This window comes from Sphaerodactylus townsendi, linkage group LG05 (assembly GCF_021028975.2).
Source record: "Sphaerodactylus townsendi isolate TG3544 linkage group LG05, MPM_Stown_v2.3, whole genome shotgun sequence".
Taxonomy (NCBI): Eukaryota; Metazoa; Chordata; class Lepidosauria; order Squamata; family Sphaerodactylidae; genus Sphaerodactylus; species Sphaerodactylus townsendi.
The window spans coordinates 95,938,094-95,953,885 of NC_059429.1; the positions used below are offsets into that span (position 1 = coordinate 95,938,094).

At 43.2% G+C, this 15,792-nt stretch overlaps 1 protein-coding gene across 1 annotated transcript in view; it reads right to left on the minus strand.

Annotated features, from left to right (window-relative positions):
• Positions 1–15,792, minus strand: part of DENND2C (DENN domain containing 2C) — a 72,728-nt gene that overhangs the window by 40,305 nt on the left and 16,631 nt on the right. The window contains 2 exon segments of the mRNA XM_048498654.1: positions 223–659; positions 661–1,146. Of these exon segments, the coding sequence (XP_048354611.1) occupies positions 223–659; positions 661–987 (764 nt within the window). The 5' untranslated portion in view covers positions 988–1,146.

Here is a 15,792-nt window from a genome sequence, read left to right on the forward strand (position 1 = left end):
ACAGCACTGGCCCTTTGCACACAAGGCTGCACCACAGTAATCAAAAGGGGAAGGTTATATTGGCCCACGCTTCCTTTACTCTCATACTGCAGCATAACATGTAAAAACAACTGATTTCATTGAGGGCAGGAATCAATTTTAAAAGTGACATTTTCTGCACAACCGTTTAAGAAAACCCAATAGCACTTTGTATGGGGAAAGAATATGAGGAAAAACACCCACCTCTTTGATCTGGCTCGGAGGCCTCTTCTGGCCACTTTCTGTTCAGGGTCATGGGAGGCTGTTGCAGGGCAGCCACCATTACACTGGTGTTCTGGTGGTTTCTGTTCAACATGGTTTCTGTTAGGGCAGTCTGCATGGTAATGGAAAGTCCTTCGTGGTTTGGGTACTGGGTTAATGGGTGATGGCCCCTCCTGGCCTTCAACATCACAGTATATGTTCTCCAAGCTCTTTGTTGGCGCAACATTCAACTCCTTCTCTGTTGAGCCACAGCTTTCCCTTTTCCTTTTCAAGTCCAAAGCCTGCTGTCCAGGGTGGGGGGCTCTATCTGTTTCCACAGATCCGTGGTATGAGGTTTCCCTGGGTAGCCTCTCCCCTTTCCAGTCCTCATCATTGTCTTCTTCAGATATCCACCTGGAGGTGCAACCCAGCCTGGGGCTGCAGAACATCAGCCTCTTGGAGTCTCTCTTCCTCCTCCTCCGTCACAGAGCAGAGATGAGAGTTTTCCCGGAAATCTAAGCCAAGACTCTTAACGCTTAATAAACCTTCTACCTTCCTGCTATGTCCAGGACCAGCTGGCTGCTCCTTGGAGTCATGGCCATACTTGACCCCAAAGTCTTTGGGTTTTTGCTTTTGCTCCTGGCAGCTCTCCTTTGTGAGACCTTCCCATTGAGAGATCTTCTGTTTTATATTCCGACAGTGGCTACGAGACAGAGTTTGCACTGTCGAACGGGAAAAGCTGGCATCTACACTTCCTGTTGGGTGCATGGCAGGCAAACTTCATTCACAACTGCCCCATCACAGCATGCTGTCCAAGTGACTGAGATTTGCAATTCCAGCTCAAGTATTGGTTGATCTTCAATCAAATCCAGTTTGCAGAGTGAACCAACTCTTGTATCGAAAGGGGAAATGCATTTTGATGCATCACTGAAGAAGATAAATAAAACATATAAGAAAAGAAAATCATATACAGCACTATTAATAAGACTTAACACTGTAAGACACGTCATGATTTTAAAGATAGAAGAAACATATATTTCCCTCAGGAAGTCTATGGCTAAGCAGAGACTTTAATCCAGCCATACTGTGACTAAGACCAACATTCTTTCCATATCACCACAACATCACCCTTTAATGTTATCCAACACTGTAACCAGGTTACAGAAGGATCAAAATTATTTATTCCTCTATAGATCCTTTTGTAACCTGGTTACAATGCTGGATATCTTTTTGGTATTGCATATAGATTGTAACCCCTCATATTGTTGGTAATCCCTTTAATAAGTGCTATACGCACACAATCACTCTAGAAAATATGGTTACACAGTTCATTATAGCAAAGTGGTATTCTACAAAACCAACACCGATTTTTACAAGATGCTGGCAGGGGGCGGGGGGGGGGCAGGGGGGAAGCATATGGAACAGGTTTACAAGTGCCACCACCTTCAGATTCTGGGATTTCAGCAGCACTGCAAGATACTCAACTAAAACCAATGGAGTGCTCTTTTTAAAGCTGATTGTGCTAGAAGCAAGATCTCCACTAGGGTGGATCTGGTTTGTTCTTACTGTTGAAATGCTACCGTGGCCACAGTTTCAGAGGCCCTTTTGTCAAGTACCATTCAAGACATTTAAGATCAGCAACATCAAAATCCCTCGAGGCCATGCTTGGAGCTAATACTGCTTTCATTTCACAAACAGGAAAATAGGATGAGGCGACAATGCAAGCCTCCCACAGCCACTGCAGGCGGAGGTGGTAGAGATGAGCCTTGAACCCAAAAAGGGCTGGCTCAGATATTTCTGTTCATCCCACACCCTCCACTGTGCAACACTGTACTTTCCCAGTAGCAATACATTTGGGTGCAGGTATTTTCCCAAACTAATAATTGCCTCAAAGTCCACCCTCATTGCATCCCCACTCCCCTTGATTTTCATCGCCACTGGCAGGAGACAAACAGCAACAAGGTTTTCACATGCCAGACACACAAAGATATCAGGGTTTTATGATTGAAAAGGGGTGAAGATCTTAAACAACAAGATCTCTGAGAAGTGGATTACGGATGCTCCAAGGTTAGTCCAGTGACTCCTGACCAAGGATGGCAGCATCACAGAGTAGGAGCTCTCCATTCCGGCTACTGATGTTTGCTCTGATATTTGTACTGATATTTGCTCATAGCCTTCTACATGTGCCCCACCACTCACTTCCCCTGCATGTAATTTACAATCCACACCCACAGAATTTGGCAGGCAGAGACTCTCTGTGCCTTACTATGCAGGTGGGACTCCTTTTCAGTCCCACACAGAAATCCATAATTAGGCCTGCCTCAAAACATTCCTTCTTCCACTCCCCCTGTCTGCAGTTTTGATTAGCAGCAACAGCAGCATGGCCCGTCCCCAAACTAACAGGTTGGCATGGAGTGATAATGCACTCAGGGGAACAGCTGTTGACAACCATGCAGGCTATAGAGGCCTGACAGCTAGGACATAAAGGAACTAGAGGACAGCCTCTAGCTCACTTCTGAACACCACAAAGCTCTCTGAATTGCACAAATAATCTTGCATTCTCCCTTGCCTGCCCCAGACCTTAAAGAGACCCTCTATCCTTTTCCTTTGCTTTCCTGTTACTATAAATCTTCACATCTCCCTCTACCCTTCAGAGCTACATAGTATCACCAAGACACCATCAAAACTATCAAGGTTGTTGTCTAGTTCACATGCTAAACAAAACCATATGATCTTTCTGGGGCTGCACCACTGTAAAGTGTCGACAGAAGATGTCTTATTTATTTATTTGAATGAGTGTTCCCCTTTACATATTGCACATCAAAAACTAGTAGACTGGGGAGAAAGACAGATTCTTTCTGATTGTTAGCCTTCTTCTTTCTCTATGTGTGGGGAGGGAGGAGAAAATGAAACAAAAATAATCATACACCAGAGTCTGAAATTGTACAATAAAGAAGGACTATGTTGTGCTTTTTGCTTTCCAAACATAAGAACAGTTCTGGTGGATCAGACCAGAGGTCCATTTAGTGAAGTATCCTGTTACACACAGTGGCCAATCTGGAGAGCCAGCAACAGAGCACAGAGGTCAAGGCCTTCCCAGCTTTGTCCACTGATATTCAGAGGTTTATTGCCTCCACATGTGGAGGTTCCCTTTATTCACTTTGGCTAGTAGCCACTGATGGATTTATCCTCTATCACTATGTTTAATCTGGGAGGGAAGGTGGCATGGTACAGGCTGATCTCATTAGATCTCAGAAGACAAGCAGGATCTGTACTTGGAAGGGAAACCACCAAGGGTGATTCTGCAGAGAAAAGCAATGGCAAACCATCTCTGCTTCTCACTTGCCTTGAACCCCTCCCCCCTTGATGGGATTACCATAAATTGGCTCTGTTTTGCTGGCACTTTACACAAGAACAATCTGTCTAATCTCCTTTTAAAGCCACCTATGTCTGTGGCTCCCTCTATATCCCCTGGCAGAGAACCCCACATTTTAATCACTCACTGAGTAAAGAAGTAATTCCTTTTGTCCTTTTCTGAATCTACTGTACATCAGCTTAATTGAATGACCTTGAATTCTAATATTTGGGGAAAGGGGGGAAAGTTTTATTTATTTTTATTTATTTATGGGATTTCTATACCACCCAATCCCCAAAGGGCTCTCTGTCCATTATACAACCCTGTGTATAATTTTATAAATCACTTATCATGTTCCCCTTTAGTCATCTCTTTTCTAAACTTAAAAGATCCTAACTCTTCAGCCTTTCCTCAGAAAAAAAAGTTTGACAAGGAGATCCAACCCCTTAATCTTCTTGGTTGCCCTCTTCTGTACTTTTTTCCTGCACTTCAATGTTCGTTTTGAGATACAGTGACCAAAACTGAACACAGTATATTTCACTATAGATCTATACAGTGGCACTATACAAATAGCTGTTTATTTTCAACCCCTTTGCTAATAATGTCCACATTAGAGTTTGCTTTTTTCAGTGTTGTTTAAAAATACTCCAGAATGGGGAGGGGAGTATGGTACACTATGTCAACAATCTAGCAGATTAAATGTTAATCACCACACTTGTTATACAAAGTTTTAAAATATACATATGTAATCCATCAGTTCAGAGTGTTAAGGTCCCACTGGTTACAATGTTGTATCTTATCCATTCCATCAAGTGATCCGGCAGATCAAACGTTATATTTTGGGGCTTTGAAAACAAGGGTGCTTGAACATATTTCTTGCATATCTAATCAGATTAAAGAAGCCCTGATGGTTTATCACTTTGTTATTTTAAAACACGAGGCAGAGGACTTGCTCTTTCCTATATAAGCTGGAAGAATCCACATTTAAGAATATTAATTTACACAGACAACTATTACAGATAAAATTTTTGAATGGCAATCTATGGAACCTGCTGGCCTTAATTTTGATTTCTGACTTGTCAAGTTACCTTTAAATGTTCTAATTGAATGTTAATGGCTGTGTAGCTCAGCTGGGTTTCATCAGTGGGTACAATAACCTTAAACACTTGAACTGATGGATTACATGTATATACATTAAAACTTTGAATAATAAGTATTGTGTTTCACACTTGACCTGTTGGATTGTTGTACTAAAACTCTGCAGGACAGATATGCAATTGTTTATAATGTACGATTAAAGCAAGTTTGACATTAAAAAAACAGTAGACATAATCATACTGGCATATTTCTTTATCGGTTATATTTTTGGTACATAAAACTTTCAGGAGAGTTTTTCACTGTTGTCGCACACTGCATTGACATTTTCTCCAAGCAATCCACTTTGACCCCAAGATCTTTCCCCTCTCAGTCTCAGGCAAGTTCAAATATGCATGTATTTGTAACCGGGACTTTTGTTGTTGTTCTCAAGTGATCCCCTTACACTTGACTTACTTTCAACTTCATTTGCCACTTGGTTGCCCACTCACTCAGTTCATGGGGGGGGGGGGGAATCTTCCTGGAGCTCTTCAGCATCCTGAATAATTTTGTGTCATCTTTACACTTAGCCACTACTCTGCTTACTCCCATTTCAGATTATTTAGGAACAACTTAAATGTCACTAGTTTCCAGAGCTGGATCTGCATCTTTCTTTGAAAGAGGACAAAAGTACAAAAGGATGCCCCCATATATTATTTTTTTCTTCATATATATGTATATAATTAACATATATAATAGCTTAATTTTTTTCCTGAAGGATCTCATTCCTGAAAAATCACACATCCTTTTAAAAATAAATCAGAGTGAAAAATCAGTCAGAGTTTCCCATAACAGAGAAACTGGATAATTATTATTGATATTCTTTTGTGAATGAAACACTACTTTGCAACTTCTCTCTAGAGCAGTGGTGGTGAACCTTTGGCACTCCAGATGTTATGGACTACAATTCCCATCAGCCCCTGCCAGCATGGCGATGAGTGCATGCTGGAAAGGGGCTGATGGGAATTGTAGTCCACTTTATCTGGGTGATATAGGTTACAGCCACCTGAAACTCTAAGAGAGTTATCTTTTAGCACCTACCCCACAGTGCAAAACAAAAAAAGAATTTGCCCAAAGATCCTGGGCAGGCTAGACAAGCACTTTGCATCTTTGAAGGGATAATTTCTCCCAGCAAAAGGAGGGGAACGCTCTCTCCTAGAGATTGTGCGCCAGGCAGGCGTTTCTGGCCAGGGCTTGCTCTCCTATAAGGAGGCCATCTTCTGGGCTGCGGGCTAACTAGCTAGCTCACAGTTTCGAGACAGAAAGGAAATTCCCCAATTGGCTTTAATAACAAGGTATCTCACTCCCTCTCCCCATTTCTATGGCCTCTATCAAGCAAATATAAAAAGAGGGGAATCAGCATCGTGGAAGGAGGAGAAATGGCAAAGTTGGATTCTCTCTTTTAAAAAAAACCTGTCCCAGGTGTAGTTTTGATGTCAATGGAATTAGTAATTTGTGTTTCAGACCCTTGTTTTTATTTGGTTTGTTTTAATAAAGTTTTTTTTTAAAAAAAAAACTGTCCCTACTCCTTTGCCTTTAACATGCATACAAAAATGTAGCTGATAAAACTTTGTGTAGCAGGACTTATTTTCATGACAGGAACATTCAAGCTGTTGTGAAAGGCACAAGAGTAGACCTTTTTTTTCAAGAATAGGAGTATATTAGCACAGAGGAGAAGAGGAAAGAAAAAGATTATGGAATAAAGGGGAAGGCTAAAAACTCCTTCCAGGCTTATTCTTCAATACTCTCTGTTCTCTAATTAACATCTTGAAACGTGCACATGTTATTGGTGTCGGCAGTTCCCCTCCCCTCCATTAACTATTTATTATAACCACAAACTAGCAGTGGAGTTTCAGATTATACCACCCCTCCTCATTGAACAGTTTGACAAACAGAAATGCAGCAGGTGAAGTGTTCCCAGTTGTTCCCTCCACTCCAAGATGAAATAGTGAAAAGCAAACAATTGCAGAATAAACTCTCACTATCTCCATCTCATAGTATGTGAATGATGTACATAGTGACACTGGAGTAGATCCACTAGCCTTACGCTGCACAACGCATGACTTGAGGATGGCAACATCTGACACTCTCCATGCTCAGAAAAATGTATATTGCTGGCTTCTGTTATGTATTTATTAAGGGTAGAGGAGCCCTTTTTGGGGAGAAATTTGGCAACCTCTCCAAGTTGGTAAACGCCAGTGCCATCCATTGGTTTATTGCTATATTTGAACCATGGAGACATGAAGTCTCAGCTGGAATTTGGCAGCCTTCACTTTTCCCACCTGTACAGTGTGAGAATAGTAGCAAATCCGCATCCCCAGGCTGTTGTGAAAAGTGAGGAAGGTGAGGGAGAAGTAGAGCATCTTGCTTAGTGGACCATGGTCTATAGATGCTCTTGAATGTGCTGTGAGAGGTTTGGGATGCAATCAACTAACAAAGCTATTTCTCTGGAACTGGGCTCAGTCATTACACTAATTTGTATTTCAGCACTGAATTCAGCAGTCTAGGTCAGGGGTTCTGAACACATGAAGCTGCCTTATACTTAATCAAACTATTTGTCTACCAAAGTCAATATTGTCTGGGTGACCAGCAGATATTCTTCAGGAGGCACTTCCCATCACGTATGATCTGATCCTTTTGTTTTACTGGGGATTGAACTTGGGATCTTCTGTATGCAAAGCAGATGCTCTACATCTGACCTTTTTTGCTATCACTAGTGACTGCTTGGGGTTACTACCTTGCAACTATCATGTTTTGTGCATGATGTCCTTGGGCTCTTTCCTTGTGAGCCCTTTAAACAGAGTGGGACTTACTTCTCAGATAGCACCACAGCTTTGCAAGCCAAGCCTCCTCACATTTGTTTTGCCACTGGACTCAATGGGAATCAACTATCCCCAATAAATATAAGCCTGCACAGTATTAGATGTTTGGTAACTATTATGGGGGGAGGAGGGGGAGGGAGGCAAAAAGCACAAGGCGCCCGAAGCACTCAGCCAACTGCATGTTCCCACTGCTCCGGCCGGTGAGGGTGAGCAATGGAGGCATGCTGCAACCCCAAGGCTGCCTTTCTCCAGCCATCTGTGACTTTCCCAAGGCTGGAAATCACAAGGTGCCCTCCAGTCTAAAGGGCTCCAGCAAGATGTGGGTGGGAGAGCTATGCAGCATCTATACACCCAGTTGCACATGACAGTACTCTCAGATATTGGAACTCAGGTCCCAAAGACTGCTGTGAAACAACCAGAATTCACTGCTAGGGACAGAACACTTTGCAACAAGAGGAGAATCTATCCTGCCACAGCTCCCAACTGGACAGTGGGGAAAGGCAATACATGCACTCAGAGACAGCCCTGACAAACAGAGCTACCCTGACACACCGCCTTACATAGACCCTCCTATGTGGGGAACAATGGCTCCATTCATATGGCACAGCAGTCTGAAGACTTTCTGCTGACCCAACTAATTGATCTCAATGGTGGACCAACTAGATGAGGGCCCTGAGTCAATCAACAGCTCTGTACAAAGCTATTTCAGGTCATGCAGGAATTCACACTGAACACTGTTAATGGCACCCAACAAGAACAATCAGGAGATTAACTATGTTTCTCAGTTAAGTGCAACAATCTTTGCTAATAGAGCATCAAAGCGAGACCAAACGAGAACTGCAAAGTTTGTAGCTCATACACAATGATTCTCTAATGCACCTCACAATTTCAAGGCCGATTTGATCAATAGTTCAATGGAAATGGGCCACAATCCAATAAAAATGTAACAATTCCATTTCTATCCTGCCTTGGAATTCTAAGTATTGTGTTTCCAATACAGTCTTCCATCCAGGCACTGACCAAACATAAACCAGCTTAGTTTCAGCAAGTTTATTGCATTCAGGAATGCAGCATATTGAGTTTTTGGAAAGGAGTTTCTTCACATTTGAAGTATAAAACAACCTTGATCTTTCACTAAAACATGCTCCTTTAATTCATAGGATGAACAAAGGGCCCAGTCACGTTGCCTAAGCCTGCAAAAATTGAATAGCATCAAAATTCATATACTTGGAAAACATGAACAGAACTGAAAAGACATACAAGCCTCTCACTGCCACCAACCAATAGTCACTACTTAGATCAGTTTTCAGTCTGACATCTACATACTATGTTTTGTGTCCTGAATGCCCTGTTAGGGTAAAGACAGATATAAAATATCTTTCCCATCCCTCTGTTGGGGGACAAGGTGCCCAGTCTCTCCATTATCCATTAACAGGCAGCCACAGCTAGACAAATGAAACTGAAATAACCTATCACCAAGCACACTTTTCAGCATGGTATGTGGCGCTATGTGTCACACTTGTTCATCATGCCCTGATTTTGATCCTTCCCCTGGTTCATAGCCGTCTCTTGGCATGGATAAGATTAGATAAGACAGGCAGTCAACATGGGGCCGCTTCCCAAACAGGGAGTCAAAACTTTCCTGAGTGACTCAGCATCTTAATACTATACCTTCAGCTTCACAGATGATGCACACAGTAATTAATTTCTGGAAAAAGAGCTGCCAGGACTCATGCAGGTCTGAAAGCCCCATCATCTGTCCTGGAAACTCAACTCTGTAGTAATTTTGTAGAATTAGGAGGAGTTCAGTTTTCCCTCCATCCCTCTCCTCTGATTTCATACAGTCAGCCACTTGAAAAGATACATATGTCAGTAGGAGGATGAAAGTAATGTATGGGAAGACAGGCTGAGGGAAAGGAGCTCTCCATATGTTAACAAACAGTTTGTCACAATTTCCAGCTTTGGTGAACGCAGTAGCATAAATTAGGTTCTAGATAGGCAGTTTCAGCATTTTGCCAAACACTTCACATATTAAATCTCACCCCTGATGTCCTCCGCCCACACATGCTCATCTTCCAGCTTTGGTGCTTAGCAATGATGATGGGAAAGTTCCCAGGTATCTTCAGACATGAACATCACACATAGGCTTAACAGAGGATCTCTTCTAGGGCTCAAAACCAGCCCCACCCCAGAATAGATACTTTAGGAGACACATGACCACTGCCACCTTCGACATTCTTTTGCAACCCACCCCTACCTTAGCCTCTAGCAGCTTTTTAAAAAGATGATAAATTCCCATTTCATTGAGGTCAAAATCTGCTATGAGAAGGATGCTTTCACTTGCACACATGAAACTATGATCCATCAAAGTCAGTATGGAAACTGGCAGCAGCTCTTCAGGGTCTCAGCTAGAGGTCTTTCACAACACCCATTATGGGATTCTTTTTCAATGGAGATGACAACGGGACAACCTAGATGTTAATGCATCTGCAGGTCAGATATTATTTTGCATCATTTTAGAGCTGGCCATTTTAAAGTGCCACAAGGGTTGCCCAGCTGTTTTGGCTCAGGGAGGGAAAACAAGATCACTTGGTTGTTGTGTTTGTTCCCTCTCCCCCAGAACTGACCAGTGCTGGGCCCTCACAGCATTTTTAAGTGACAGAGTTTAGCTCTAAAATGGTGTCAGCATCCACAGGTAGGAACCATGAACACTCTAACACCTAGTTTGGCCTTCTGAAAGCAAAGCACATGTTCTGCCTCTGAGCTATGGCCTCTCCCTGATTACCAACCCCAAAAAGCTCCCCTTGCTTCTTTCTCAATTCAAACCTCTCCCTGGTTTTTAACATGTTATTCTTGAAACCTGATATCATTAAAATACTGTCAGATTCCTTTCTGTATCTTAAAAAAAAATCCAATGAAATAGCTGGCTGTTCCTCTAGTTTGAGAAGGCACAACCCTGCACTGGGTAACTATTAAGCCTCCACACCCAATGAGCGTGTTAGTGTTTCAACTTGCATGGGCCTGCCGACCAGGTGGCTGTGACGGCTATCAAGACAACTGACACAGCAATGGCAAAATTTACCTTTCAGTTCTGGTAAGGTGCTTAGTAGAAAGTTGGCTCTTGCCTGTTAGCAAAATCTATATTTCTTAAGGAGAGCTGTTGTTATGACATGCAGTCACACACACAAGCAGACAACCTCTGCAAAAGCATGTAATTCAGGCTCTCCATGTAAAACACATTTCATGGAAATGTCCTCACTAGATACATCACTAGGGCACAATGAACAGCATTCACATTATGAAGGTGATTTGGAAATACTGTAAACTGTAGAAATTTCCAAAGACCACCAGTCAGACCTACAACTTTTATCCCAGAAACCAGCAAGGCTTTTCCAGTCTGGGCATGCAGTGGAATCACTGTAGGCTCTTGCAGGATTTAAGATGAAAAAAGCAAGGAATACAAAAATCAGCATTCTGGCTCTTTCCTAGTAAATATAGGGCTTTTCTCTTCATGAATTTCCTAGATTTGCTTCTACGGGGGAAAGCCCCAGCCATAATTACAAAGTTCCTTCTACTATGATGAAAAACAACTCATCCAGTTTCAGAGCAAGCCGGAGTGTAAGAAGCAAAGTGTCAATTATGACTATCTAAGTGAAGTTTTTGCTGGCAGCAAGTTCCACTGATCTAGAATTGGCTTTTCCAGTCACAAAGAAAAAAGAATTCAAATTCATGCAAGGTGTCCAAAGAAACACTCCACATCTACTGCCTTATTAAGTAGGCTTTTGCTATGTAGTCCTTAGTCCTATTGCTCAGACAGCAGTGAGCATTCCCATTCTGTACAGTTAGACAGAAATGAGCAGTTTTTATTATAGCCTTTGTTTTATTATAGCCTTTTTATAGCCTATTTTATAGCCTACTATAGCCTTTATTATAATAAAATATAATAGATTTTATTATAGCCTTTGTTTTAATCTAATTTGCATTTTTAAATGTTGCAATTTTCAATACATCTGGTCTCCAGAAAAAAATACAGAAGAACTTCAGCAGCCTGTCTTCCAGGTACTTTTAGGCTAGAGCTGTTTGCCATCTTTGGTGTTTTAGCATTATTTCTAATCAAGAAAATTTTGGCACCAAAGAATACACCCTTAATTTCAAAACACTTCACCTAGAGGGAATTGGCTGAATGAATAGGACTGTTCTGATGAGTCCTTCTCTTTTGGAAATTTGGTCTTGCAGAGAAAGCACACCCACAGAAAACCATTTACACATTCCTTTTTTCCTTCCCCTCCAATCCATATTTATTTTTCATTGACGCCTGGCTGTATTTTCACATGACGTATTTTTACATGATGAATGCTTCCTGAAAGCCAGCTGATCAACAATTTTAGCCCACTTTCACAAAGCTGAGACTGACCTGCACAGTGAGGCATTTGCACAACAGCTTCTCTAAACACCCACACCCACACTACGGTCATGCAACCTAAATTGAAGACCCCTCTCACAATGGTATGAATGCGGGTGGCAATGCTCAACACTCTAAATACAAGCAAATATTACTTACCTGCCCTGCCTCTCAAGCAGCAAAGCTAACAAAATCAACATTGTACAAACATTAAACATTTATATAGCTTTCTCACTGAGACTTGAGGTGATTTACAAAATCAGAAAACAGTGCAATTAAAGTATAAAACATTCCATAAACAATTCAAAAACTGGATTACAAAAATGAGAAGGCAGTGCTGTGAAAACAAGCCATACAGTAAACAATGCAATAAACTCCAGTACTATGTTCCTTGGCAGAGGGGCCTGTTCTAGTGGCAACCCCCAGATGGCCTTTCAGCCCCAAATCAGCCACTTCTTGGTCACACAGGGTCTGGAACCAAACTGGCAAGATGAGCGCTCATATAGGAAGACAATGTATGGGAAGTGTGGATGAGCAGCTTCCATCTGACACCACCTATTTAAGCCTCCTTCCTGGAGAGGAGTCCTTGCTGGCCCAATTGTTTACACTAGTCCAGCTTGTGAATGCCACTGCCTTCTACAGTCTCCATCCAGCTCTCAAACCATTATCCCACTCAGTCTCACTGTGTGGGTCACAGTCCACCTGGAGCCAGGTCCTCCATGGATATTGGCAGATGATGGGGGGAAGGGAGGGTTTCCAGATCCAGGTTGGGAAACTCCTGGATATGGGGTGGGGGGGGTGGAGCCTGGGGGGCCTGGGGGCCTCAGCAGGGTACAATGCCTCAGAATCCATTCTCCAAAGCATCCATTTTCTCAAAAGAAAAGTGATCTCTGTAATGTGGAGATGAGCTGTAATTCCACAGGATCCAGGTCCCATGTGGAGACTGGCATCCCAATCTGCCTGTCATTCCAAATGCTGCCTAGTTCCCCCTCATGAGGAGCCTTCTTCCTGCCCTAGCACAGAAGAGCAGCAGGTGCTGGCAAGTGAGGATAGGTTTTGGTTCTCTCTTCTGCTGCAAGCAGGTGGTGTTGCTGGCAACAGCAGTTGGGAGTGGCAAACATGGAACGTGTCAAGAATAACGAATTTTCCAGAGAGCTTCAATAAACAGCATTTGGGGGGAGGTTGCCTCACATTGTTGGATTTTGAGCTGCACTTAATACAGAAAACATTCTGTATCAAAAATGAAAAACATTCCCAAGAGGCACATCTGCTGAGGGGTCAAAGAGGGAGGGATCCTGCATGGTGCAATATCAGGGCTCCAAAAGGGATTACCTAACGTCTTTGCCCGAGTCAGGGCAGCTGAGAAGGGTTTTCACCACACGACAGGCAGTTATAACATCTTTCCAGCACTGAGAGCCAGAACACATTTTAAGCATTTTCCATGAAAGATTCCCAACAGGATTCAATTTCCTGCAGCCACGAGTTGCAAAGCAAGAACGCTGCCGACATTATTGGATATCGCAGCTTTCCTCATTGTTGAAGTTGAGCCTATCCAATGAAAGTACTTCTGGATCTGCATTTACCTCCCTTGCCACAGTCCTGCTATCACAGTGGACTGTAGCACACGTAAACATCCTCTCATATGACCAGGCTGCAATTGCAGAAGTAAGCAGAATAGACATAAATTGAGACCTTGCAGCCACGTCAGCTTTCCAAGTCCCCCTTTCCATTGGGATTTTGATTTGTTATTGCTTGACAAGAGAAAACTCTGCCTTCTCCTGTCTCAGAGGGTTTCTTTATAGAAAATAGAATGGAAGAGGCTATTCATGCCAAATAGTCTCTCCCCACCAGGAGCGTAGCTTTCTAAAACGGTGCCTCCTCGGCACTGCACAACCCCACCCCCACAGTTGCACCTCCACCCCAAATTCCCCATGGAGTTCAGGGCAGGAACACAGTTGAACACCAGTGGGCAGGGCTCGCCTCACTTCCAATCTCCACTTGAAGATCAGGAACGAGGTCAGCTGGACTTGCCCCACCCCTGATCTCCACATGGAGATGGGGAGTGGTGAGGGCCCATTTGATGTGGGCCTCAGAGAGCCTTGGGCGCAGCTTTAGAACTTGATCCAAGCTTCGCTAAGGCCAGCAGCAGATTGAGCATGGGGGTTGTTGAGCTCTAGCTTTATACTGTTGGCTCTACCCCCCAAGCTCCACATGGCTCCGCCCCATATACAAACACCATGTGGAGGTTGGAGGAGGGGCAAGCCCAGCTTCACCAGGCGCACTCTGGCCTAGCTATGCCTCTGTTCTGCCCTGCCCGTTCTGAATAATGCCTGTCCCCACAACCTGTTCATGTTTGTATTCCTCAACATCACAGTGGTCTGAGGTTTCTCTTTGGGAAATCCCATTCCAAGGAATACTTGTAACTTATCTTTAAAAAGAGCCCAGCTAGATCCAACCAGTGGTCCATTTAGTCCAGCATCCCATTTTACACAGTGGCCAACCAGTTGCTCAGGGGAGACAGCAGGGGAAAGAGACTGAGACCCTCCTTCCCTTACTGCTGCCTCCCAGCACTGGAATTCACATATTTGCTACCTCTGGGCATGCAGGTTCACTCCAGTCACCATAGCTAGTGGTCATCGATTTAGCTCACCTCCATGAATCTATCTAAAAGCTACCTTCACTCATGGCCATCGCTAACTCCCCTAGCAGTGAATTCCACAGTTTAATCACTTACGGAGTAAAGAAGTGTTTCCATGGAGTTCAGGGCCTAGATAGACTGAAACTCTCTTTTAAATGCCCAGTATCCAGGAGCAAGGTGGCTTTTACATTCACTGAAGAAAGATTTCCTTAGAAGTATATAAGAAAAAAGTGTGTGTATTTGCTATAGTTACTCTCCCACTGTGGTTAGGGATAAGGTAGGGTTGCCAACTCTTTGGAGGGGAACTGGAGATTTGGAGGTGAAGGGAGGGTTTAAATAAGAAATTCTGGATTTACACCCCACTTTAATCAACTGTAAAGAGTCTCAAACAGCATACAAACTCCTTCCTCTCCTCCCCACAACAGACATCTTATGAGGTAGGTGTGGCTGAGACAGTTCTCAGAGAACTGTGACCTGCCAAAGGTCACCCAGCAGACTTCATGTGTAGGAGTAAGGAAACAAACCTGGTCCACTGGATTAGTGTCTGCCACTCATGTGGAGGAGTGGGGAATCAAATTTAGTTCTCTAGATTTAGTTCTCTACATTAGAGTTCACCTGCTTTTAACCACTACACCACACTGATTTGGAGAATAGGGTTGCCAAGTCTGGAGCCTGAGGAGGACAGGGTTTGGGAGAGGAACTTTGATGAGGTATAATACCATACAGTCCATCTTCCAAAAAGAACAGTTTTCTTCAGGTGAACTGATTTCTGCCATCTGGAGATCAATTGAAATCTCCCGTTACCACTTGGAAGCTGGCAACCCTATTATACCGTGTTCAGGATAAAGATGACAGGAGATTCATGAATTCATCTGCCATTTCTTGGATGGTCTCTGTTCTAGAATGCTAGGTAGAACATTCTATAAAACTAGGTAGGCACTAGGACCCAAGTGGGGCAGTCCAGAACAAAGATGGTTCAGGAAATGGCGGATGAATTCACAAATCTCCTGTCATCTTTACCTAAATAGGGTATAGGAAGGGATCTTGACAGGGCATTATACCATAGAGTCCATACTTCAAAGCAACCATTTTCTCCAGGGGAATGAACCTCAGGGAGACGTCCTTCACACCACCAGCTACCTGATCTTTTTAATCCGAGTTGTTGGGAATTGAATGTGGGACCTTCTGCATGCAAGTAGAAGCTCTATTTCTGAGTTACGAG